This window comes from Xiphophorus maculatus, chromosome 18 (assembly GCF_002775205.1).
Source record: "Xiphophorus maculatus strain JP 163 A chromosome 18, X_maculatus-5.0-male, whole genome shotgun sequence".
NCBI classification, from domain to species: Eukaryota; Metazoa; Chordata; class Actinopteri; order Cyprinodontiformes; family Poeciliidae; genus Xiphophorus; species Xiphophorus maculatus.
Window position 1 is genome coordinate 22,220,714 of NC_036460.1, and position 25,197 is coordinate 22,245,910.

The 25,197-nt window shown below is 39.0% G+C and overlaps 1 protein-coding gene across 6 annotated transcripts in view; it reads left to right on the forward strand.

The window, feature by feature from the left end:
- The window catches only part of dock10 (dedicator of cytokinesis 10), a 71,117-nt gene extending 47,930 nt beyond the window's left edge, over positions 1–23,187 (forward strand). For 3 of the 6 annotated variants that reach the window (XM_023351245.1, XM_023351243.1, XM_023351246.1), the window contains exons 26-56: positions 93–206; positions 351–422; positions 520–666; positions 2,341–2,424; positions 2,521–2,617; positions 2,773–2,805; positions 3,366–3,544; positions 4,067–4,183; positions 4,734–4,842; positions 4,965–5,086; positions 7,449–7,563; positions 8,793–8,859; positions 9,247–9,294; positions 11,740–11,850; positions 12,255–12,364; positions 12,441–12,556; positions 14,388–14,525; positions 14,624–14,806; positions 14,895–15,005; positions 15,097–15,312; positions 16,152–16,209; positions 16,869–16,970; positions 17,592–17,698; positions 17,791–17,913; positions 18,168–18,281; positions 19,074–19,220; positions 20,320–20,530; positions 21,048–21,238; positions 21,324–21,424; positions 21,890–22,028; positions 22,436–23,187. In XM_023351245.1, the coding sequence (XP_023207013.1) occupies positions 93–206; positions 351–422; positions 520–666; positions 2,341–2,424; positions 2,521–2,617; positions 2,773–2,805; positions 3,366–3,544; positions 4,067–4,183; positions 4,734–4,842; positions 4,965–5,086; positions 7,449–7,563; positions 8,793–8,859; positions 9,247–9,294; positions 11,740–11,850; positions 12,255–12,364; positions 12,441–12,556; positions 14,388–14,525; positions 14,624–14,806; positions 14,895–15,005; positions 15,097–15,312; positions 16,152–16,209; positions 16,869–16,970; positions 17,592–17,698; positions 17,791–17,913; positions 18,168–18,281; positions 19,074–19,220; positions 20,320–20,530; positions 21,048–21,238; positions 21,324–21,424; positions 21,890–22,028; positions 22,436–22,483 (3,630 nt within the window). In that variant the 3' untranslated portion in view covers positions 22,484–23,187. The remainder of the gene's footprint in view (positions 1–92; positions 207–350; positions 423–519; positions 667–2,340; positions 2,425–2,520; positions 2,618–2,772; positions 2,806–3,365; positions 3,545–4,066; positions 4,184–4,733; positions 4,843–4,964; positions 5,087–7,448; positions 7,564–8,792; positions 8,860–9,246; positions 9,295–11,739; positions 11,851–12,254; positions 12,365–12,440; positions 12,557–14,387; positions 14,526–14,623; positions 14,807–14,894; positions 15,006–15,096; positions 15,313–16,151; positions 16,210–16,868; positions 16,971–17,591; positions 17,699–17,790; positions 17,914–18,167; positions 18,282–19,073; positions 19,221–20,319; positions 20,531–21,047; positions 21,239–21,323; positions 21,425–21,889; positions 22,029–22,435) is intronic. The other 3 variants (XM_023351244.1, XM_023351247.1, XM_014470671.2) reach the window with 3 other exon arrangements.
- The last annotated feature ends 2,010 nt before the right edge of the window (positions 23,188–25,197 follow it).

Below are 25,197 nucleotides of genomic sequence, written 5' to 3' on the forward strand. Positions count from 1 at the left end.
TTACTACAGCATGAGTTTTTTTTTTGCAAGACTCTGCTGCCCTTCTGGAAGTATACCTGTAACCTGAGTTTTTAATCTTGATATTTTTTCAGTATGTGTTTAAATCAGAAGATCATGGCTTTCGGACGGTTCATGAAGAGCTGGCCAAAGGGATGACCTTTGACCTGAAGAGCAATGAGCAGGCAGCAGTCAGGAATGTCCTCAAGGTTTGTCTCCACTCACTGGGCCAGATATATTTGTATTAATTAAAAAAAAAAAAAGTTTCTTGGTTGTTGTTTACACAAATATTTTGTAAATATTCCAAATAGTTGTAGCCTTACATTAAATATTTGGCATTTCCATGGTTTCAGTTCTCCTGGTTCTTCTTTGACCTCATTGTCAAGTCCATGGCTCATCATTTGGTCGACTCTGAAAAACTAAAGGTAAATTGTCACTGAAATAAAAAAAATTGCTAATTAGTTAATCAACAGAGATATAACTACATATTCAGGTTCATCTGATCATTTGCTGTATCCACAGCTTCCGAGGCCTCAGCGTTTCCCCTCGTCCTACCTGAGCCGCGTGGAGACGCTGGTGGAGACGGTGTCCGAACACATTTTTTGGAAGTATAAAGATCTGTTGGAGGAAACCCGCAGTGCCAACTCAGCTGTGGCATCTTTTGTCAAGGTGAGCCCAAACTGTGGAGAAAATTGCTGCATACAGCACTGCTCTGAATACTTTACAGCTTTATGGTTTTGGAGCAGTCAGTCAGTGACTTGCGGTCAGGGGAGGCAGCATGGAAAAATAATATATAATGATAAAATCATTTATATTGCTATTTTCACCCTGTGGTTTGTACTATGAAGTATTTATTTTTCATTAAGCTTAGCCGATTTTGATTATTTTTTTCTTCAAAATTGCTTTTAATTAATTAATTTCCCATTCAAATGCTGGGAAGCGAAGCGGGTGAGGCAACAGCGAGCCTCGCCCGGGATTGATCAACCTCTGGCTAGCTACACTGGCTGCCTTTCGATGAGAGCATGTTCCTCCCGTCTGTACGTCGCTAATAAAATGGTTAAAAAACACTTAATATATAAACCTATTTTCCATAATTTAGCTTATGTATATAACGTACAGTGTTTTTTGTCACCAACTGTGTGTGTAACGTGTTTCATGTGCTGAGAAGCGATCAGAAACAGATGAGGTGAGGCAGGCAGTTAAGAGACAGTAACAGCGAGCTATCTACACAGAAAAGTCAAATGCAGCGATATATTTATAGTTTTCTCCTCGTACCACAGCAATCACTTATTAATAATCTCAAAAATAAATATTAAGCCTAAAACCATACTACTGCAACAGACTGAATGTTCTGCTTTTTGTGTGAGAAATATTTGAGTGTTTTTTTTGTTTTTGTTTCGAGTCTGCTCGTAGTTGTGCTGATACAGAGAGCGAGAAAGAAGAGGTTTTGAGTTGTACTTTATCGGGGTTTCCCTTTGCTGTGGAGCACAGCAAGAAATTAATAATATCTACATGTCCAAGTTTGATTGAGTTAACGAAATTATTCTACGGCGGCAGCGCGGCTGTGCACGACATGTTGATAGTGTTTTTGCCCTCCAGCTTTGTCCGCATGCGTGAAATTTCCTTATGTAAACAATAACATGCTGGGGGTCAATATTTGTATATCTGATTATGATTAAGTCAGTGCCTCACTAGCTATGAACCTCACCGCACGTCACTGCAGTCGGTGTATAATATAATCATCCTCACTAGTAGTGCACTATAAAGTTTTACCTTGCGGATACCGATTAAGCAGATTCCTATTTCACTTTAATATAAAGAGCTATATGAACAAAGCTGCAAATATTTTTTCTCTACCCATTTTGTTGTAATGGTCAATAATTATTTCTTTAAGGAAGGAGGAACTACATAGCACACACTAATTACTGTGTCTTACTATTATTTTAATGTCTCCATCTGAATCTTCTAGAAAACTTAGCTCCTTATTTTAACTTTAAGGTTTTCCATAGGCTGCCAACATTTCTGAATCCAGTGTGTTTCATGGTTTAAGCAAACATGGCTGATCATCTTTTCTAAGTAACAGCGTCCCCACTAAGAGTCTTGATCTCAGCATGACCTCGTTGTGCTTAGAATGGTAGCCTTACTGTTAGAGAAAAATCACATTTTTGAGCTTGTGACTGGCTTGCCACTAATCACTGCCAATGAAGCTGAAAAGGGTCTGATTCCGGTCACCAGCCGATTCCTTGGTGCATCTCTGTTCCTTACATATCAAATTCCCTTAATGTGATGCATATTATCTTCGACCTAATTGAGTTTTTGATGTGACTGTCTTTGTGTTTGCAGCGCTGTTTTACACTGATGGACAGAGGCTTCACATTTAAGCTGATAAGCAACTACATAAATATGATCACTGCTACAGACAGCAAGGTAACAAAAACTCTTATAAACACAAATATAAGCATGGAGATAACTCGTATCTACTGTAAGTAAAGACATTTTCTCATTTTTCTGTGCGATTGACAGGTTCTCTGTGAGCTAAAATTTGAGTTCCTGAGGGAGGTGTGCAACCATGAGCACTATATTCCTCTCAGTCTGCCTCTCCCTTCTGCCCGCATCACTGGTAAGATTCCCTGCAGCTCACAGCCGCTTCTTGTTTATGTGGTTAAAGCCATTCACCGAGTAGTTCTCATTTTCATTTATTTATGCATATTAACATTAAGTCCATCTGTCCTTCTCTTTGTGCCATTTTCCTGTCATTTTTTTTGACCCTGTCAGATCATGTATCCCCAGAGCCGCAAAGCACTCATGGTAAATATTTCCATTCAGTCCTTTTTATACTGTTGTCTGTCCTGTTTGTCTTCCCATCATTTTTTGTTCAGCAGATATAAAGCACACAATATATATTTTCACTAGAAATAGTTGCACTGTTCAGACATACACACGTTATGTACTGGAGGTGCTTATTTCAAATGGTTTATGTCATGCACATTCTTTATGTGGAAAGTTGTCTGTTGCTTTATTCTTTTTTTATTCTAATGTTAAATAGCAGAACTTGCACATGATCTTATTTACATTAATTTTCTGTCTGTCTGATAATCTCTAAAAAATAAATCAGATCTAACACTGTCACTCAGTGCTTTTCTCAGTTTCTTTTCCAAAAGTATTTCTTTGGTGAATTGCTTGTTAATAATGTTTGGAAGTGATGCTGCTCTTACTTAGATACAGTTTTGGGCAACTCTGCTTTCCTCTAAATAATGTGAGCAGCAGACTTCATACTGTAAAGAAGTTCTCAAACTAACTGAGCCTAATCAAACATCGTCACAAGCTTTTTGCAACTCAGCTAATTTCTAATTTCTATCTTGATTTAGTTGCAGTGCCTGAGTACAACCTGACTGGAGAGTTCTGCAGGAAGCACTTCCTCACCGGGCTACTGCTCCGAGAACTGGGTTTGGCTCTCCAGGACGAGCAGGACCTGAGGCATCTAGCCTTGGCCACGCTAAAGACTTTGATGGCCAAACACTCTTTGGATTCACGCTATGCCACCAAGGTAGATGCGTTTGCTTGGATGAAAACTCAAAAGGCATAAAAATGACTCATGAGCACACAGCAGAAATCGTTCAATTGTGACTCATCCATAGAAGAACACACACACACACACACACTGACGTGATTCTTCATGGCAGCTGCAACCAACGGTCAGGATTTCTTAATGAATGCTGGGAAGTATCTAGATCAGATTAAGTCTATAATCTGCCCTCGGACAAGCAGTGCCAACCACAACAAACAGTCTGGACCCTGACCGAGTCTCCTGAGGTCTGAGTCAAAACCCAATGTGCCACAAGGGGTAGGATGTGGGAAATGGGAAGGTTGTCATTTGAAAGTAATTTTCAGGGTTTTTTTTTTCTATTTCTTTTAAAAAGCCAAAAATTTTAAACATTTGTTAGTCATTCAAGTCAGGTTAATATGAGAAAACGGGCTTCTAAACCTAAAATTGATTGTCAAGTGGAGATTTCCTCTAATAATCTTCATGTGTTGATTCTTTATCGCCGGGTGATTTTTTTTCTTCCAGGAGAAGCAGGCGAGAATCGCATCCCTCTACCTGCCTCTGTATGGACTGATTTTAGACAACATGCCTCGCTTCTTCCTCAGGGACCTCTTCCCCATCTACTTCACTTCAAGCGACCAAGTAAGTCAGAGAGATTGACGATGTTTCTGAGTTCCTGCACACGTAGCTTGCACTTTTTTTATTTTATAAAAGTTTAGTTTATAAAAGAAAGGACAGCAGAAGCTCCTCTCTAGGACAGCTATGCAGCATTTATTCCCTAGATGATTTTTTTTTCTTTGCCGTTGTACAAGTGGGATTTTCTCTGCATTTGCTTCAAAAGGTCTATCAAATGAATGATGAACGATCAGCTTCCACTTCTTTGAAGGTTATTGTCAAATATCAATAACCCTGACATACTGTATATCTTCTACATATGTGGATTTTTACTGATATCAGCCCAAGGTTAGGAAAGCCTTTAGTTTAGCATAATTGTTTAGCTTTTTCTTTCTGGTTTATATGTCATACACAACATTCTTTTCAAAAACAGGTTCTAGTTCTTCGAGGTCTGGACTGAACAAAACAGACTTATTTAAAATTATTCATGTTGATAATTAATTTTAGGTTTAGAATCACTGTGGATGACATGCATTTGATATTTTTCTCTTTGCTTCTCTGCCTTCCCGCCTTGCAGGGCTCTCGAGATGATGTAAGCGTCAGTGGAGGAGTGGCAGGAGGGGTGACTCGCCACGGAAACTCTGTGGATGCCTCCTTTTCCAAAGAAGTGCTCAATTCAATTACAGGTATGCCAGTGCAGCATGCGCCTGTCTGCATTGCGAGCCTATCTTCTGTAAAAAATATATGAATCGAGACAATGATACCGATTCCCTCCCATCCTCTAACTGCTCCTCCTACCCTGCACCAGCTTTTTCATCTTTGGCGGTTGCTACGGGTAACCAGGCTGACTCCCGAGGTTCTCTGATCAGCGTGGACTCCAACCCTAGCAACAGTGACAGAAACAGTGAAAAGATGGATGGATGTGAGAAGGTGAGGCAGGAAACATTTGAGAGAACTTTCATAATTTCCTTTTTGTTATGAAAAGCTGATTTTTTTTTTCCTCAGATGGTGCAAAAATAATTTAAGTAATGTTTGTATTTGCATTTTTCTGTCCTCAATCTTCCAGAATAAATGTTAAAAATATTTATTTACTTATAGAGAAATATAGAAAAAAATTAGGAGTTTTGAGCCTGTTATGAAAAGAAATACTGATATTTGTTCATGTTGCTGTACAGTGCACCTACAATGTTTTTCTACAGAAGTCTGAACACTTTGTTTTGTTAAACTATTATTGTATTTAGTTTTTGTTGAACAAGTAAAAATGGAAAACGTCACAGGAAAGTTGTTTTTGCATTTTTAATAATTTAAAAAAGATGTATTTGTGTGGTCCACTACTGCCTTGTACTTTGAACTGTATGCTGTAGATTATCTGATAAAGGTAGTTTTCTTAACTTTTGTCTAATTTTTATGTAACTAAAACAAGAGCAAAATAATGGATATGTTAAGTTGTTTTTTATACACCGTGTTCCAAATTATTATGCAAATTGGATTTAAGTGTCATAAAGATTACATTTTTCATTGTGTTATTAAATTTATAGATGGTATTGTGTGTCAGGGCTCTTTGAATCACTATAATTAATTTCAGAGAGCTGGGTTGATTAGTTTGTCTCATGAGCTCAATTAAAGGAAATCTACTTCAGAAGGATGTTCTACATTATTAAGCAGGCCACAGGTTTCAAGCAATATGGGAAAGAGAAAGGATCTCTGCTGACGAAAATCATCAGATAATGTAGAGCCATATGAGAAGGTATGAAAACATTAGATATTTAACGAAAACTGAAGCGTTATCATTGTTCTGAGAAGAGATTTGTGGCTGATTCAGATCAAAGATGGGTTTGTACAGATAAAGGCAAAATGAGGAAGGTTCCTGTTAGACAAATTCATCGGATTAAGAGAGCAGCTGTTAAAATGCCCTTACAAAGCAGCAAACGGTTATTTGAAGCTGCTGGTGCCTCTGGAACCTCAAGGTGGAGGATCCTCCAGAGGCTTGTGGTGCATGAACCCAATATTGGGCCCCTAACCAGAGCTCACAAGCAGAAACGGTCGCAGTGGGCCCAGACATACATAGATTAATTTTCAAACAGACTTGTTCACTGATGACTGCTGTGCAACCCTGGATGGTCCAGATGGACGCAGTAGTGGATTGGTGGTGGATGGCCACCACGTCCCAACACAGCTGTGACGTCAGCAAGGAGGTGGTGGAGTCATTTTTTGGGCCGAAATCATGGGGAGAGAATCATTGGTCGGCCCCTTCAGAGTCCCTGAAGGTGTAAAAATGACCTCAGCAAAGTATATGGACTTTCTGACTGATCACTTTCTTTCATGGTTCAAAAAGAAGAGCCGTACCTTCAGCAGCAAAATCATCTTTATGCATGACAATGAATGCTGCAAGGAATACCACTGTGTCATTGGCTGCTATGGGCATAAAAGGGGAGAAACTCATGGTGGTCACCATCCTCCTCTGACCTCTGACCTCAACCCTATTGAGAACCTTTGGAGTTTCCTCAAGCAGAAGATTTGAATGCAGTTCATATCAAAACAGCAGCTCTGGGAAGGTATTCTGACATCCTGCAAAGAAATTCAAGCAGAAACTTTCCACGAACTCACAAATTCAATGGATGCAAGAATTGTGCTGTGATATCAAAGAAGGTCCTATGTTAACATGTAACTCTGTCTTTTAAGATGTTTTTGATTGAAGTAGCTTTTGATTTTAGTACATGTGACCACTTAATGCTGCACATTCATAGAATGACCGTTTGCAGTTCTTTATAATCCATAAAATGTTTAGAAAATCTGCTGTGCATAATAAATTGGAAAAGTGCATTTTGAGTTTTTTATTTTTGAAAAAAATACTGGGGAGCTTTGTTCAGTAAAATTTGATTTATACTGTAATAGTTCATGACTTGAAAATTATACTGGCCATCATTTGCATCGACCATTTAGGAAAATCTGAGAAAACATCACTTGCATAATAATTTGGAACACGGTGTAGACTCATCATGGTATGTGTTCTAGGATTGGAAGCATTTAGTGAACAGTACTTCTTTATTTTGATTTTTAAGTATTTGACCTCCTGGACTATAATAAGAACCAGACAGAAAATAGTCTGATTCAGATCTCTGGGCAATTGATTTCTTGCATATTATTAAAAATACAATTTCTGTCTTTTCTGAATGCCTACATTGTTACCTAAAAGCAATTGAAGAGGAGATGAAAAGGTCCATCATCACATAGCTGACAGATTATTTTTGACTAACTTTCTTTTTTTTTTCTTTTATTGTCTTTGTCTTAGTTTGCTCGTCCACAGTCTTTAATTGGTTATGGTTCTCGCTGTGACAAGCTGGACCAGGCAGAAACCAGAAGTCTCCTCATGTGCTTTCTACACATCATGAAGACGATATCTGAAGGTAAGAAATGTGTTTTTATTATTATTATAATATAACTAGGGCAGGACAGCTCAGTTCATGACTATGATGAATTGTGGTGGAAGTCTTGAGATTTAAAATTTGCATTTCAACTAGACCTACTTTGACCCCTTTCTTTTTTCCAAATTTTTATCCATCCATTTTTGCTTTTTTTGGCATTGGTTTGTTGTATATCCCAAGTCATGGGATAAACACAGATCAAGCATCACATTATAACCACTGACAGGTGAAGTAGATATGCCTATTATCTCTACATCCTGACATCTGTTTGTGGGTAGAATATATTGGGTAAATAAACATTGTTTACCCTGATTGATGGATTTCAAGAAGGAAAAAAAGGCAAGCATAAGGATTTGAGCAAATTTAACAAGAAACCAGTTGTGATTGCTTAAAGACCTGAGAGAGCATCACTACCAAAGGTGGTCCAGGGAAGGAAGAGTGTTGAACTGGAAACAGAGTTTTGGCCAACCAAAATTCTTTGAAGCATGCAGAACACACACTACATTGCATTCAGCTATCTATGGACACGCATTGCCAGAGACCAGTCAGGGTCTGGATATGTGATTACCAGAACTGGATTAGAGATCAATGGAAAAAGGTGTCCTGGTCTGATAAATTATGTTTTCTGTCACAGTACATGGAAGACCTGACTACCTGTGCTGTACTTTGTGTACCTGTGGAGTCTCTGGCAACAAAATGCTCCTCAGTCAAAGTGTCATCAAAGTGAAAGTTACTCTTACATACACATATACCACCTATGTAATTTCTGTTGCAGACCTGGGACTTCCTTTTATGATTGTCGTTCTCTGACAACTGTGGCCTTTTTTCAGCAGAATAATGCTGGTTGAATGAACGTAGAAAAAAAAAATCAAGATGTTGATCTCCAAATTAGCCAGATCTCTGAAAATTTTTGCTACTGGACATGGAGTCATGCGTGTCACAATGACGGATGTATCATCTCAAATCTGTTGAAGTTGCATACTTCCACAACATTTGGCTGTTTTTCTTTTGTTTCGGAATGTAACATTGGAGAAACAATATGACATGTAATATTTATTTGGTGTAAGGATATTTTCTCCTTTTCCCAAAAAGCTTTGTGAGCATTGTTTCCTGAGCTGCATGAATAACTGAGTTATAACATTGGTTTTACAAACAGTACTCAGCTAATCAGAAATGTTTGACTGGATCCATTTTTTTTTCACTGTTTCCAGATGTGCTGGTGTCCTACTGGCACCGGGCCATACACCAGGAGATCTCTGACTTCTTTAACATCCTGGAGTAAGAGCTTTTAATTTCTTTTTGTTTTTTCTTTGTTGAAAGAGCGGTACCACAGGTCGAATTCGGCTGATTATAGAAGTAGCCTGCGGGCAATTCGAAAGAAATCTGAGACAGCCAAGGGTGGGGAAAGGCAAATGAGAAGAAAAGGGAACATGGCCAGAAGGGAACAGATGAAAATAATGACACAGCAAGAGAAGAAAAACAGTTTGTGATTTTAGTCCAAGATCCCAATCCACAGAGGAGTGCATTAAATTAACTTTCTATGCTTCCTGTTTGTGTCAGCATGTATGCTAGTTCAATTTTATCTGAGATACTTTCTTTTCCCCCTTTAACCTTTGAAACACAAGACATTTCCAAATGGGTGTTGTTGTTTTTTTTCCCCCTCAGGCTTTGTCTTCAGCACTTCAGGTTTCTGGGGAAACGCCACATAGCCAGGTATGTCCATGTCTCTCTTTGCTTTCTTCTCAATTGATGTTGTTCACATGCTTTCTTCACAAAGCTACTGATATGGCGAAAAAAGAAAAAAAAAACCTATTACCTGCTGCAGCTGAGAGTTTCCACACCCTCGACCACCTGATACATAATTCATATAATCATGGTTGCACACATGCATAAATGCAGCCGCATTCAGACGTGTTGGAGCACACACAAATAAATTAATCGGGCACGGTCGGGCAGAAATCCTAATATGTGCTTTGCATGCGTGTGCATGCTCGTGGATGAGCTTCACGAGAAGAAGATGGATAAGGAGGGAATAAGACGGAAAGAAGGGGGGAGGTGAAACTCCTGGATCGTGCTGCGAGGAAAGAATCACTGCTGGATTTTGCGCTGTAGGAGTTGGAAAGCTCAGGATGGGGGTTGAGATGTGACTGTCTGCTCTTGTTGGAGCAGAGCCACTGGCACTGCAAGACCCTTCCATCTTTTGGTTCCTTGCAGCTAATTAAATTAACCGTCTTTTTCCTTTCAGCAGTAGGACTCAGATGTGTAAGCCCTACAAAACAAAAAGACTGAATGAACACACTGACTTTCCGTATGCGGAGGCATTAACTGAATATGAATAGCTGGGAGGCTCTCGGTCGTGGCTAAGCTAGCTGCTTAACATTCGTCTGTAATGCCAGGCCATCGGAGGATTCACCACCGTACGCCTGTGTATGTATCAGTGTCTGCCTTTCTAAGTGCCTGGCTGAGTCAGTGTGGGCACCGGTTGTAGGTCAGGAGGGGTGAAGTACATGAGCAGTGTGTAGCCAACCTGCAAGCCAGACAACAATATAGGCTTCAAGTCTTGGCACATTGTATTAAGTCATCCAGAGGGGGAACTGTGTCCAGGTTTGACATTAAAATCCTTTCATAATACTCACATAGTGCAAAATCCAGCAGTTATAAGAGATGCAACAAGAATTTTGTAGCCAGTTTCTAAACCTCCTATTTTTGTAAAGTTTTGACCTACATATGGATTTTTCTTCTTAAGTTAAGCCTCATATAAGAAGTCATTCATTCTTTAGTGTCAAAGTGGATGTAACATTATGACTCATGCAGAAACAATCACTTTAAAACAGCGTTTTACTGGTCCTTTAAAGAAAGACTAAAAGACGTATACCTTCTGTTGAGGCCAGCGTTACTAAGACAGCAGTTTCCATTTATACTCCAGAGTGTTGATCCTTAGCTCTGAGATTTCCAAATGGTCGCCAACATTTCCAAATTCAACATATTCTATAGCAGACAGATGTTGGAACAGGAAACCAGTTCCAACTGTTATCTGCTGCAGTCTTTCTCTCAACTTGAATGTACTTCAGACGTGACCCGCAAAGTCATAGAAAGTGCAGTTTCCTTTAAAATAGTTTTGTCCATATCTTACCCTTATGCGTACCCAGACTTTGTTTTACACACCATATTGACACTGAAAACTACCTCCAATATCCCCCTAATGTTCATATTTTGGAAAAGAATTGTTTGCCAAGTTATGCTTTCCTAAACAGTTTAGCTAACTCCCAATCTGCATTATCACGACCCTAAAAGAAGAATGGCTATCTACACTATCTGACACATTAATAAAGTAATGTCACTGTTAAACATTGTACCGTAAGCTGCATCATATTGCATGTCTCCCCCCAGGTTTGTGCATGGTGACCATCCATGTTGGTGCACGTGTATGATGTATTGCATCAATCGAGCACTTATCTGTGTTTACTTGATTGCTTTTCCTGTGTTGATGTATAGTTATGTATTTTTTTTTCTCACCGATGGTGCATGGAATCCTCTGTTCTGTGAATCCATCTGCAACATTTCCATATCCTTTTTTTTGTTGTTTTACAAAGGCAGCAAGTGTTTACCTAGACAAACCTACGCTGAGGTCAGGTATCTGATTGCTGGCATTCAGCATGATCAAATACATATGTATTAATTCTGACGCTGATATTTGTATTACATTAATGCAAACTCTAACCTTTTGTTCATCACTTCAGTTCTGTAGGTTTATACTAATGGCAAACTAAAACAATTGATTTTCCATCTGGCTGACCTTCCACTCTGTACGAGCTGAATTTTGTTTTCCAACTCCAGCTGCTCTCTCATCCTACCAAGGTCAATTTTGCAGATCTTGAATGCTTTTTTGCGTTTCATTTTGCTTTGCTGGGGAAAAAGAAAACACACACATTGTGAGCCAGCTGCTATACCTATGTAAGGCCACAAAAGAGCCAAAAGCTCTCTGATGTGCATCGCGTTTACATAAAGGGCTTTAATTGATTATATAAGCAAGCAACGACACCTGTTAGCTTGCCACTCAGTTAGGATCACTGACTGATAAATGATGGACATAAAAAACATTGATTGCTTTAACTACAGTAACTAACGTTAGCTGTGATGTGGTTGGCTTGTGAACAGGAAGCTAGCAGCGGCAGTAAAGCTGGCCCAGGCAACCCAGGCCAATGGCACCCTGAAGGGCTCTAGCAACCCCTCCCAGTCCTCTCAACCCTCGAGCCTCTTCCCACAATGGTAATCATCCTCCACCTCAGCCATGATGATGATTATGATGATGACGATGAGCTAAGACGAAGATGCTGAGTCTTTGGTTACTCAAAGTGCTCTTGGTCTTAATGATGTCTGGTTGGCTTTAATAAAAAGAAACCATAGAAAATGCAACTATAGATGAAATTTACAAGTAGATACATTTTTAAAAATATTTTTTTTTTGCTTTATGTATATTCATTTTTTTTTATATCACTGTGTTTCCATGCCACATATTGTAGCTGTGTTTTGAGCATGCCCCTCCTCACAGCTATTGACTATGTGTTGTTAGTATTTAATATGTTGCATAAACTTTTCTTTTTCGCTGTAGGTTAATTCCTATAGCTACAGTTGTTTAATTTCTAAAACATGCCTGGTGCTGTCATCCCCAGGATGGCCTCTGGAGGGGAAGGCCACCGACATGCTCGCTCCCAGACCATGCCCATCATCAGGGGCAAGAACGCTCTCATGAACCCAAAGCTGCTGCAGATGATGGAAACAGGTAAAACACAGACAGAGGATTATAATGCTGCTTTTGGTGGATTGAAATTACATCCCGCGCTCGATTCTGTTTGTAGATGGGAGCATCCAGGAAGGTGACACGCTGAGTCCCACAGACATTGAGGCCAACTTGTCCACAGAAGTGGCTCTCACCGTGCTGGATGTACTAGAGCTCTTTGTTCACCATCATAAGGTCTGCATCATGCTGCACAGCCAAAGCTACAACATATTGCCTGTATATTTATCAGTTTTCTTTGTTTCTTATGTAAAATCAGATGACGTTTTGTACAAAACAGAAAAAAAAGGTTGAATTGTGGTAGCAAACGCTTAAACTATTTAGTGTAAATAAAGGCTTGTGTTGAATCCGGGAGGGATTGTGGTGTAAATTATGGATTCAGCAGCATATTACCTAATCTTTTACTGCCACCCGGTGGCAAGAAAAAACTGTTTTGCACTTTCTGCACTTTTGTGCATGAAAGGTTATGTGTCGTGTGGCTTTTTTGTTTTTGCACACTTCATTATTTTTGTGTTATGAAGGGAGTTAATTTTTAAAAAAATTACCGAAAAAAGAAGAGAAATGTGGATCAACAATCTACAGCTAAAAACAGGAGGAGCAGAAACTAACAATGCAAGAGTTTGCAGCGCCCACTTTCTTACAGGTAACGATGGCATCGTTTAATCATATTTCCAGATGTTTCATTGGACAGTTATTCAGAAGGACAAGCATTCATATGTAAGATAAGATATATTATTTTTATGCCCTAGCTTGACAGTCCCCAGAGAGCTAATGTTGTTAGCAGTCACGGACAGAAAATGTTTGTGCAGTGGGACTTTCATGCTAAAAAAATTTAAAAAGCTAAATAAATTAAATATAACCTACCCAGCCATACAGTAACAGTGAGTTGTGACTATTCCCCCATATGGTTTGTGTCTGGCCACGAACCAGATGTGGCCAGACACAAACATGGGGGATCCTGTAGATCCCTGTGAATGGTTGACCTACACTGAACCTGAATCCATTGTCCTACAGCCACTCAACATTAAAATACAACTACAGCCTGAATTTGGGTTTAGAGAAGCCAAATAAATTATTTACCAGGAGATCCAAGCTCTTGTAACATGGATTAGCTTGTTATTAGCAAAAGCATTGTTATCATAGACTAATTACTTAAAATAGCACAACTCACTACTCACCAGGCAGAAACAAGTCGACAGCCATTTAATGCTACTTTTGATCCAAAATGGTTGACCCAACCTGGAACTAAATAATTGTATTCTCCAGGCTTTAGAAAACTTTCTTCTGGCTCTTCGTATAATATGAACTCTGCATCACCAGAATAGTTAAGTTATGTCGATCGTCTCGACATCTGGTAAATCCTCAAGATTATAAGAGAAGTCTTTTTTAACCGAGATAATATGGATCATATCCTAAATATACGCATGTTTTCTAGAGGTGCCTCGTCTGTTTCAGCCTATTTAGGGCATTAGCGTACTCCTTGTGTTCCATTTTGCTTTTGTTTTGAACCGGAGAAATCCACTTCCGGACCGCCATCTGAATTTCGCGGGTCAACCGGGTCACGTGTCTGAAACCCAGCAATGAATACTCGGTGAGACCTCCACCAGGAATGAGATGAGATGGAGGTCAAAAATGGAAACAAGGCAATGCGGCTCCAAAACAGTCAAGTGGGATTATTGTTGATATTTTTAACTTATAAAATGAATGCATGCTGCAAAAATGATGATTATGTATATTTAATTTTGAAAATTGTATTATTTTTTGCTCATTATTAATTGGGTTTATTTTTCTTCCATCTTCCAGAGTTGCACTCTCTTTCTTTTTTTCCCACAAATCCATAATTTGTTGCTGTTATTTCAAACATTTTTTGTCATATTCAATTTAATTCCCGACAAAATTAAAATATCTAAAATTACTTCCTTAAGTTTCAATGATATTGATTCCTATTATTAAATGTAGCTACCACAATAACACACAGTTTCTCCTTTATTCCTCTTACTTCATATAGAAGCAGTTGCTGCAGGATGAAGGGCAGAACACTTTGATGAAGAAGGTGCTGGACACCTACTTGCTCTTCTTTCAGATCAACCAATCAACTGCGACCCTGCGGCACGTCTTTGCTGCCCTCAGGCTCTTTGTGCAAAAGGTCCAGCAAGCCCCATTTAATTACACAAAAATGCATTCGAAGACTTCCCCTAGCTTCTCTCATGTGATGTTGGGTCTGACGGTCCTTTCGTTCTGCAGTTTCCCAGCGCATTCTTCCAGGGTAAGGCAGATCTGTGTGGCTGTCTGTGCCATGAGATCCTAAAATGCTGTAACCATCGATCCAGCTCCACCCAGACGGAGGCAGCTGCCTTGCTCTATTTCTTCATGAGGCAAAACTTTGAGTTTACAAAAGGCAAATCAATCGTCCGCTCACATTTGCAGGTCAGTGACACCCCCACCCCCTTGATTTACGGTAATGGAAGTACAAGGGATCTTCCAGAGCCACGCTGAGCCTCTGTCTCCACTGTAGGTTATCAAAGCAGTGAGCCAGCTGATCGCAGATGCTGGAATTGGAGGCTCGAGGTTTCAACAGTCCTTGGCCATCATTAACAATTTTGCCAACGGAGATGTGCCGCTCAAGGTAATGCAAGTTTAAGAGTTGTGTTATGGCCATATGGGTTTTGAGAATCATCAACATTTTAAAATAAGGAATGTTCTTCTAATTCCTTCAGAACACACCATTCCCTGCTGAGGTGAAGGATCTGACCAAACGGATCAGGACGGTCCTGATGGCTACGGCCCAAATGAAGGAGCATGAAAAAGACCCAGAAATGTTGGTGGACCTGCAGTATAGTTTGGCTAACTCCTACGCCAGCACGCCTGAGCTCCGACGCACCTGGCTGGAGAGCATGGCCAAGGTTCACGTCCGCAACGGGGACTTGTCTGAGGTCAGACATCTCAAATTTTCTTTGGCTGATCTCACCTAAATGACTTTTGAAACACTTTCAATTTGGGATGTCTCGATTAGAATTTTTATTGTTTTTACCTATATGGATCTAAGTCATTTAGGGAAAGGCATCTGTCAATACCTAACTTCAGTCTTCAGTAGCTTTGAAGTGGAGTAACATACCAACCTAAATTTAATAAATTTTAAGTGTTATACATTAGTGTTACAATTGAGTTCCACTTAACTAACTAACCAATGGTGAAATTGCTACAATAGTTTTTCCTGTTTGACATGTACTATAACAATGTACCATTTTGAGACTACATTTATAAAGTCTTGGTTATGTCTGAGACCAAAAATAGTATATGCTAAGGTTTTTAAAGTTACGGTTTGAGACCTCTGAAACTTTCATATATAATATTTCTGTTCTTTGATTTTAGCTAAAGGAGATTTTTAGAAACTGTCCAAATTTATAAATCAAAAAACATTAGATTAATAGTCTATATAACATAAATAATGTAACTGTAATGGTTAATGTGGCTTATTGTTTTTGCAGCAGTAGAAAAACTTGTTTTAAAGAATTTTTATCATGCTATGTGGGTTTTTTAATTTTATGTTAATACCATAAAACAGCTGTTCTGCTCCTTCTCACAAGGCTTTTATGCAGAGGGGTTAGCTAAAAAGCTAGGCACCGTTTACATGATTTTTCTGTTTCACTCATTTGTTACATTGTTTTTTTAATCTATTTTATTTATTTTTTGGAACGTTTTACTGCATGTATCACCTTCTGCTGTACGATTGTACCTGAAAACTGCACTTGTTGATGTTTTTTTTTCTTAGGCTGCCATGTGCTACATCCACATCTCAGCCCTGATTGCTGAATCGCTGAAGAGGAGAGGTAAGTCCTGGCCACTTAAATTTAACAAGCTTTCTTTTGCAGCATGGTCTGCCTGTGTAACGTTTTGCCCAAAAATCTCTGCTTACTGAGCATCTATTTCTGTTCCTCTTTACTTACATGATAAGTTCTGCTAGTCTGTTAGCAGAACTTGTATTAAAATATGGCTGTATAATAAAAATATACAGCTATATATATATTTTTTTTTTAATCTGCAAACTGTTGTTCACATTTAACACAATCATCAAAACTTTCAGACATAATTTCTTTCTAAAATTGTTGAAAATAGTGGAATATGTTCACAGTGGCTTAGTGCAGATGGCTAATGAATTAAAGCTGATTTACTTTACTGCACAGTTATAGTGAAGATATTTAGCTCCGAATAACAGTCTTTTGATTTCTTGTAGAGCTCTAGGCTGATCTCTACATATTCTCATTTGTTTCTTTGTCTTCACTCGCTCCTTTTGTCTGTGCACCCTCATATAAAGCCTGCATCTTTAGCCGAATGTGCCTGGCATCCATTTGCATGCGCTTCACTAACCGAGTCCATAGCTACTGTTGCTTAGTCGCTTTGTGAGTCTCGTCCTCGAGCGTAGAAGATCAAAGCAAGTGGACGCATATTTTTATAAACCTGCTGGTCCTCCTTCCCTCCTACCAAACAGGCTACTGGAGAGCAGACAAAGCCGGAATGTCCTGTGTGTCCCCTGAAGAAAGCCCTGTCTTTAACTGTAGCTCCTTACTAACTTCCTCCCGAGATCAAGACAGTGAGTGTGTGCGCCTGGGGGCCTGCTGGGTGGAGGGACTGGGAGTTCACATAATCTGTTCTAATGTGTTGATATTGAAAGAAGAGTTGACTTATCAGGTGTTCTTTTTAACATCTTCTCTCCTGTAGGTTGTATCACTTTTGTCCAGATTAGGAATTAACATTTTAGCTTTGATGTCAGATAGCTTGTTTGAGGGAATAAAATGGCAGTCAATGCCTGCCCAGTGTTGTGCACACCAGTTTTGTTTGATAGGATATATAACCAAAATATATTATAACTCACAATTTACACTGAATGATGTTCATTTTGTGTAAGGCAGCAAAAACGGACGCCTGATTATACATTAGATTTTATGCATGTGCTTCACATTTTGCCCTTTTTATAACCACAAATTTCAACTAGTTTTATTTGGGATTTTCATAAAACCCTAGAAAATACATTAACGTTTGTGGTTCTTGTCAAGAGAAAATGTGGAAAATGTTCAAGGACTTTGAAAACCTTTGCAATGGAACTGACTTCAATACCATTAGCACAAAACCTAAGTGGAAAATCTGAAGGTCTGTACTGCATATATTCTGAATTGCATGCCCTAATGTCAGTTTTACCTGTCTGTTACTCTAGCATCATTCTCCATGGGCTGGGCAGCATTTATGTGCATTAGCCCCAATGTTAAGGAGGAAGGTGCTATGAAGGAAGATACAGGTACACAAGATACGCCATACACTGAGGTCAGTGTTCTTCTTTACAAAAAAAAAGATGATCATTTATGGATAATAGTAGTTTAGTATTTAAAAAATAATATATTGGATTATGCTTTTAGGACACTTTGGTGGAGCAGCTGGAGCTGTGTGTGGACTACCTGTGGAAATCTGAGCGATATGAGCTTATTGCAGACATAAACAAACCTGTGATTGCTGTTTTTGAGAAGAGGAGAGACTTCAAGGTAACGTTGAAGTTAAAGTCAAAGTCAAAATCTGTTTTCTGATTTTGAGAGTTTCGCTGTATTCGAACAAAATGTAGCAATAATCGGACTGCATCGTTGGATAGAAATGAATCAGATGGTGTTACATTTTGAATATGGATTAGAAAAGCTTTATAATTTCAAACTTCCTTAAAATGATATTTGTTGTGAATTGGTGCCATATAAATAACCGCCATATCTGTCTAAGTTTGTGTGCTATTCCCTGTTTTCCGCAGAGACTGTCGGAGCTGTACTACGACATTCATCGCTCATATCTGAAGGTGACGGAGGTCGTGAACTCAGAAAAACGGCTCTTTGGACGCTATTACCGTGTGGCTTTTTATGGACAAGTGAGTGACAATTAATGTAAATTAAGGCACACACTGCTGACCATGCTAATATAAACAGAATCGACTATAAAAACTCAGTGCTGGCTGGGAAAGTGTGGTTATGATTTCATGAGATGCTAATGGGCACCCAACTTCCGAAGCATAGACTTAACTCCACAGCTACAATTACTGTGATTTAGGTAACATTCAAGTGTTACACTTTGCTTTGATTTGGTATCAATTCTGAGCTCTAAATACAGTCTGTTTAGACAAAATTAGATAGCTAAAATTTTCTCTGTAGTCAGAATCCTTAATCTCTCTGTTTGCTCTTTTCTTTTCTGTTTATCGTATTTTTAATTCAAGATTGCGGTAAGTCTCGAGTGCCCTTAAGTTTTCATTTCCCCTGGTGCTAATCAATCTTACCTCTGTTGTCCTTTTACCAATAATAACATCTGCTGCTCTGACCCTTTGAAAGGTTGTGTGACTCTTGTTGTGGTCCACCTTACTCCCCGTAACGCCTGACGATGAGGTCATTTTTTTCCCCTAAAACTTAAGACAGGTTGATGTCATGCACCCACATTCGACACATTCAGCAAAACCTACTCACCTTTGACATCTGATCCCAATGTTGCTTTGAAAATGATCTTCCTACTCTTCCATCCAAAACTTAACAAACATGCTGATAGGGCAGAGTGAAGTGCTTTAATACAATCATGTTTATTTGCAGCATCGTTGACTCAAGAAATGTGAATGAAGAAAGCAGTATGGTTTATCTATGTTTTACTAATTAGTTATCTATATGTGTGATTTTAGGGCTTCTTTGAGGAGGAGGAGAGCAAAGAGTTTATCTATAAAGAGCCAAAGCTGACGGGTTTGTCTGAAATCTCCCAGAGATTACTCAAACTCTACTCTGACAAGTTTGGACCCGACAATGTGAAGATGATCCAGGACTCTAACAAGGTAACGGTAGAATTTTTCCATTGAAACAACAGTTTATCTACTTGGTTTTATTACATGTGGATGTGATCTAAAAATAAAATTGAGCAACCTCAACAAGTATTTGCACAGTTGGTAAAGATTTGTAAAATGCCCTCACATAATTCTGTGTCTTTCCTGAAGTTGCCCATATCTACAGTCATAGCGAGATAACAAAGGTTTGATGAGAAACCACATTTATCTTGCCACCACACACAGTGAGCATGACGACACGAGAGAAAGGATGACAAAGCTCAAATATCAATGTGAGAGAAAGTCAGCAAAGAATTATTTCATATTCCATAGAGCTATGCTGAACACACCTGGAACAGCGTGATTTGGTCAAATGAAGCTAACTTTCCTGACTTGACTTTCCTGGTAACAAACCCTCCATCTGTGGTTGTCATGAAGCAAATAATTAATATGTAAAAAAGAACCTCATGCCTAATGTTGAGCATGTTGGAGGATACTGTGGGCATGTTTCTTTTACAAAGGTCCTGATTAGAAGAGTACATGGCATCATAAACTCTAAAATATCAGGAAAATTTTAATAAAATATGACAGAATATGTCATATGTTGGTAAGCTTTAGAGGGAGTTGTTATTTGATCTTTAAGTAGGGTAACATGAACAAATTAACACTGTAATAGTTTACCAAGGGGGCTGCAGTTGGTAGCACTGTTACCTTGCAGCAAGAAGGTCCTGGGTTCGATTCCCGGTCCAGGGTTTTTCTGCATGGAGTTTGCATGTTCTCCCTGTGCATGCATGGTTCTCTCTGTGTACTCCGGCTTCCTCCCACAGTCCAAAAACATGACTGTCAGCTCAGAGTCAGTCCAGGTGTTGTGGCTAGAAAGCTAGGTGGAGTCCTATTACTAAAGACAGTTGTATCAAGTACTGAGAGTAGGGTCCTGAAAATTTATCTCAGATAAAAAATTGGTTCAAAACATTCCCACATCATGCAACTGCAATAAAAAATGTCAATGTTGTACTAATTTTTATCTTTATTAGTTTTGCCAACAAGTAGGAGCCATGTTTTTTTTCTCTCTAAAGTCTCACATTTTGTGCCTAATTTTCATTCAATACAGGTGAATCCTAAAGACCTGGAATCCAAGTACGCCTACATTCAGGTGACATATGTAGTGCCCTACTTTGATGAGAAAGAGCAACAAGACAAAAGAACAGATTTTGAGAGACACCACAACATCAACCGCTTTGTGTTCGAGACACCCTTCACTCTGTCAGGAAAGAAACACGGAGATGTGGAGGAGCAATGCAAGAGACGCACCATACTGACCAGTTAGTGTTTGTTTATCCATTTGCCTATTTTCTGTTGTTTTTTTTTTTACCCCTCCAGGGGGTCTTTTGTGGGCTCTAGTGTCCCTTATATGATAGTAGGCTGACAGGAAACGGGGAAGGAGAGGGGGGAAGACATGTGGCAAATGTCGTCGGGTCCGGGAGTCGAACCCGCGACGGCCGCGTCGAGGACTCAAGGCCTCCAAATACGGGTCGCGCTAACCGCTACGCCACCACGGCACGCCCCCTATTTTCTGTTTTTATGCTTGATGGCTGCTTTATGCTCAGCAATCTTTAATTCCAATAGTGAGCATTGAATGAAAAGCTTCTATGCCTGAAGTCTTAGTAAAACTTCTAAGTTTGTTAAACCTAAGATACTTTTTTGTTCTTCTGTTACATCTTGTTTCATTTTTTCTCTCCAAACATCTTTTGTAGTTGTGCAAATGAGAAGTTACAGAAAATACTCGAGTCTTTTGGCAAATTTGGCTAATGTTGGTGTGGCACTTTTACATTTTTGCAGCAAGTTCCAGCTTTCCCTATCTAAAGAAGCGCATCCAGGTGGTGGAGCAGCAAAGCACAGAGATGAATCCGATCGAAGTTGCCATTGATGAGATGTCGCGTAAAGTTTCTGAGCTCAACCAGCTCTGCAACATGGGAGAGGTGGACATGATCCGGCTCCAGCTAAAACTTCAAGGCAGTGTTAGCGTCAAAGTAAGTACTCCTCCAGAAAAAAAAAAAGATACAAATACGCCACATTAAATATTTGGTTTTACAGCTGCTGATTGGTCCTTCCTAGGTGAATGCAGGACCTATGGCTTATGCCAGAGCATTTTTGGAGGAGAAGAATGCAAAGAAATATCCCGACAACCAGGTCAAACTCCTAAAAGAGATTTTCAGGTAGGACTTTTCTGTTTTTTACTTCCCTATAGTGAAAACAGAAACAGAAAATGCTAGGATCAGCAGTCATACTGGCATTAGCATGTTGCTGTCAGTAGCAACGCTAAAGTAAAGTATTTGGTGTTAATGTAGACAGAACTTGACTCTAGAAAAGTTCTGAATTTTGAAATCTAAAACTTTGGTCTTAATCGACTACATGGGATCTGGAATTACTAATCATAACAAGCAAGTCACATGATCACAACCTATTATGAAATGCTAACTTTAAAAAACATTCTAGTATTAGTATGTCTAATTTTGATTATCTAAAGTTAGGTATTATAGTCACAATAGGGATAAAATGCTAAAATTAGACAGTTTTACAATTGAATAACATGCTATCATCCATGCTCATTTACGTTATCATTTGCTGATAAGCCAAATGAGATGCACTTGAGAAGCTACTCCTTGATTTGTTTTCTGCAGGCAGTTTGCAGAAGCCTGCGGTCAGGCTTTGGACGTGAATGAGCGCCTCATCAAGGAGGACCAGCTGGAGTACCAGGAGGAGATGAGGGCTCACTACCGGGACATGCTCACTGAGTTGTCGGGCATCATGAATGAACAGGTCTCACATCACAACGAGACATAGCTCCGCTGACTTTGTTACCATCTTGTGCCTATTCTGCATAGGTTTTGCTTCTTTATTTCGATTGCATTTGCACTGCATCTTTTAATTTGCATTACTTTTTATCAAACATTCTGCATTTTCATGGACTTCATGGACTTTTTGTTTAAACTGCAGCTTTTTCTGCCTTCTTTCCCCCCCCCCCAACTTTTGTAGCTTGACAAATGCTGTTGCCTTCAGTGCCTCCTCTCTGTCCACTCCTTCTAAAAACTGCTATGCCATGTCACCACTCATGAGCCACCTCGCTTCATGCTTATTGAATTACCTGTCGAATCAGTCAAAGCGCTAGCACGGAAACGCAGATTTTCTTGTTCCAACTCGAGCTTTCTTTTCTTGCCCTTGTCTAGATTCCTCACACAAGACAACCTGGAACGGAGCGACACAGCACCTACTGAACAGTCAGAAATTCCTTGTGCCAGTTTGAGCCTCAGCGTTGCTCATTTGATTGTTTTTGATCGTGATCTTGTTTTTGCTGCTGCTTGAAGCGGCAGATTAGTGGAACTGTGACTGGCGTGTTTTTAGAGAAAAGACAAGAAAAGAGAAGAAGTGTGTAGACCGTGGTTGTGGTAGTCTGTAGTCCCATTGTTGAGTTTAGACTGTCTGCAAAAGAGGCCAGGCTCCTGGACTGTTAGCTACTGTTTGTGTTGGTTTGGTACAGATTGTCCCGCCCTGCCAGCTGACTTAATATAAACTGACAAACGTACAATGTATTTGTTCACACACACACGTGCGCCTTCTCTCCCAACGCCCCTTTGCCCTTTAGAATACGGTGACCTTACTGAGACGGAGGTGCGTTTCTGGTGCATTTCTCATGCACGGCTTTTACATTTTTGTTTACGTATGGAATCCCAACGTATTTCAAACAATCTAAAGAAGACTAATGTGAAAAACAAAAGCGGATTTGAATGCAGGTCCTAAGAATCTGAGGTATTATACAGAACTCCAGCTACTATCTGAATGTAGAGCAGCTCCACATTGCTACTTTGTATCCTTGAAACATTCTGAACGGATATCGCCGTGCCAATTTTCAAACAGAAACAAGAAAACAAGCAACAACAACAACAAAAAAAGAAAAAACATGTTTTGTAACATTTTTATAATTGAAATGGCATTGTTACAGTTATTATTTCATGTTTTAAATTGTAAATAAGAAGTATTACTATTTAAAAAAATGTTTGAAATGTCTCCTTTTATAAAGTATACAGTATATTAATATTTGTTTAGCTGAATTTAAAACAGACAAACAAACAAAAAAAAACAACTAAAAGTTTTATGTATGAGATTTGAATAAAAAATTGTTAATGTTAAAATGAGTGTTGATTCATTTCACTACTGTCTTTATCTAATATCTGGGTGTTGCAAAGGCAGGATCCCTGTTGGTCATCCTGCAACTCATCTTGATACAATACAGTCAATTTAGTATATTGATTTCAGTAATGTTTAATAAGATCAATCTTTTCAGACTAAATCTGTGCATTATACCAAATAATGCTGCTAATAATGTGACATCCTGCTCTAATTCTGTCTTTTAGTATCCATAAGTGTTAATGATTTTAAGGGAATGCTCTTTTTCCTGTAGTTCTCTTTTTAACAGGGAGCGTTCGAGTTTTAATTAACCTTCTTATTATCCTCTGATATGCTGGTGTATGTTGCCCTTGTCTGATAAATCTTTTGTTGTTTTAAGCTTTTTGACAGGTATTATTTACACAGTTTTGCCCCTATATGTTGACTTTGTCACATTTTAAGCCAATTTAAACTCTACATTAGACATGGTGAGGTTATTTTTCACCTTTTTTTTTTTTCTTTTTAAACCTGATTATATTTCATGGACAGTTAAGCTAAAAATGAAACTCATTCTCTTTAACCTAGTTTATTATATATTTTAGAAATCCAAGTTAATTTGAAGAGTTATTTTATTGGTTTTCTGTCCTGTGTTTGGCAAATTAGGATTGCAAAAGATTTTCTCTCGGTTTCGTTTCTGTTCCCTTGCTTGAGTTTTTGATTCTAAATAGTAAAATAAGTGAGGTAGAGCAGAAAGTTGCGTCGAAGTGATTTTGCCACCGCGACCAGAAGTTGAGGCTTCACTGAAAGTGAAATGACATTAAGCGTTACCTTGCACTCCCGCAGAGAACAGTTTCCATGGGATCTAATGTCAGTTCCCGCCTCCTCCTCCCCCAATTGTTGGGTATAATTACTGACCATGCAGAGAGAAAGAAAAGTAGAGCAGTTGTTTACTTATTGATGCTAAGCCTGAGGTTTGGACACTGCACATAGAAAGAGGTTAAGTGGCCCTGATCATAATGCTGTTGATAACAGGCAGCCTTGGGACTCAGGGCCTCGGTTTCTATCGCTGTCTGATAAGACAGCTGACACATTTATATCTCCGCCTCCTCACCCTCGGTCTGTTGAGCATCTGAGATGAAGTAGACGATAGAGTTGCACCAATCTCCTTTGACACATCTTCTTTACAAGATCGTCCTTCTAGTCTCATCCCTCCTGCAGCCTATTTTGTAAGTCTAAAATTGCGGGTTGGTTGGGTTTCTCTCCTCCGCAGACTGGTTTGTTGGTGTCTGTCTTGCTCCTGGTAGCCTGGACTTTGATAGGTTCAGATTGAACATTTGCTACAGTCATTTATAATTTTTGTTTCTCTAGTTATGATATCAAAATACGGTGGTGAAGTCTGCTCTGTAGGGATTACTTCAGAATTGTTCGTATGACTTCAATGTTTTTAAATTTGTTACACAACAACCACAAACTTTTAAATATTTTATTGAGATTTTATGTTTCCAACCTTCAAAAATAGCACTTTTCAGCAAAGGCAAAAAAACCCTGCATTTCTTATCTAGATTTAAAAACAAAATTGGTTCTTTATCATTTTGAAACGAATATATGAAGAGACATTGAGAGTTTGGATCTGGAGCCCCAGATTACAGACCGCTGTGATAGATCAACACGAAGTAGAGAATAATTGGGAAGTGAATGGAAATGATGAATGATTTTCAATTTTCTTTAAAAAAATTATTCTATTAATAATAATAATAATTTCTTCAAGGACATTCCTCTGTTTAGCTCCATTCATCTTCCCATCAACTCTGACCGGTTTCCCTGA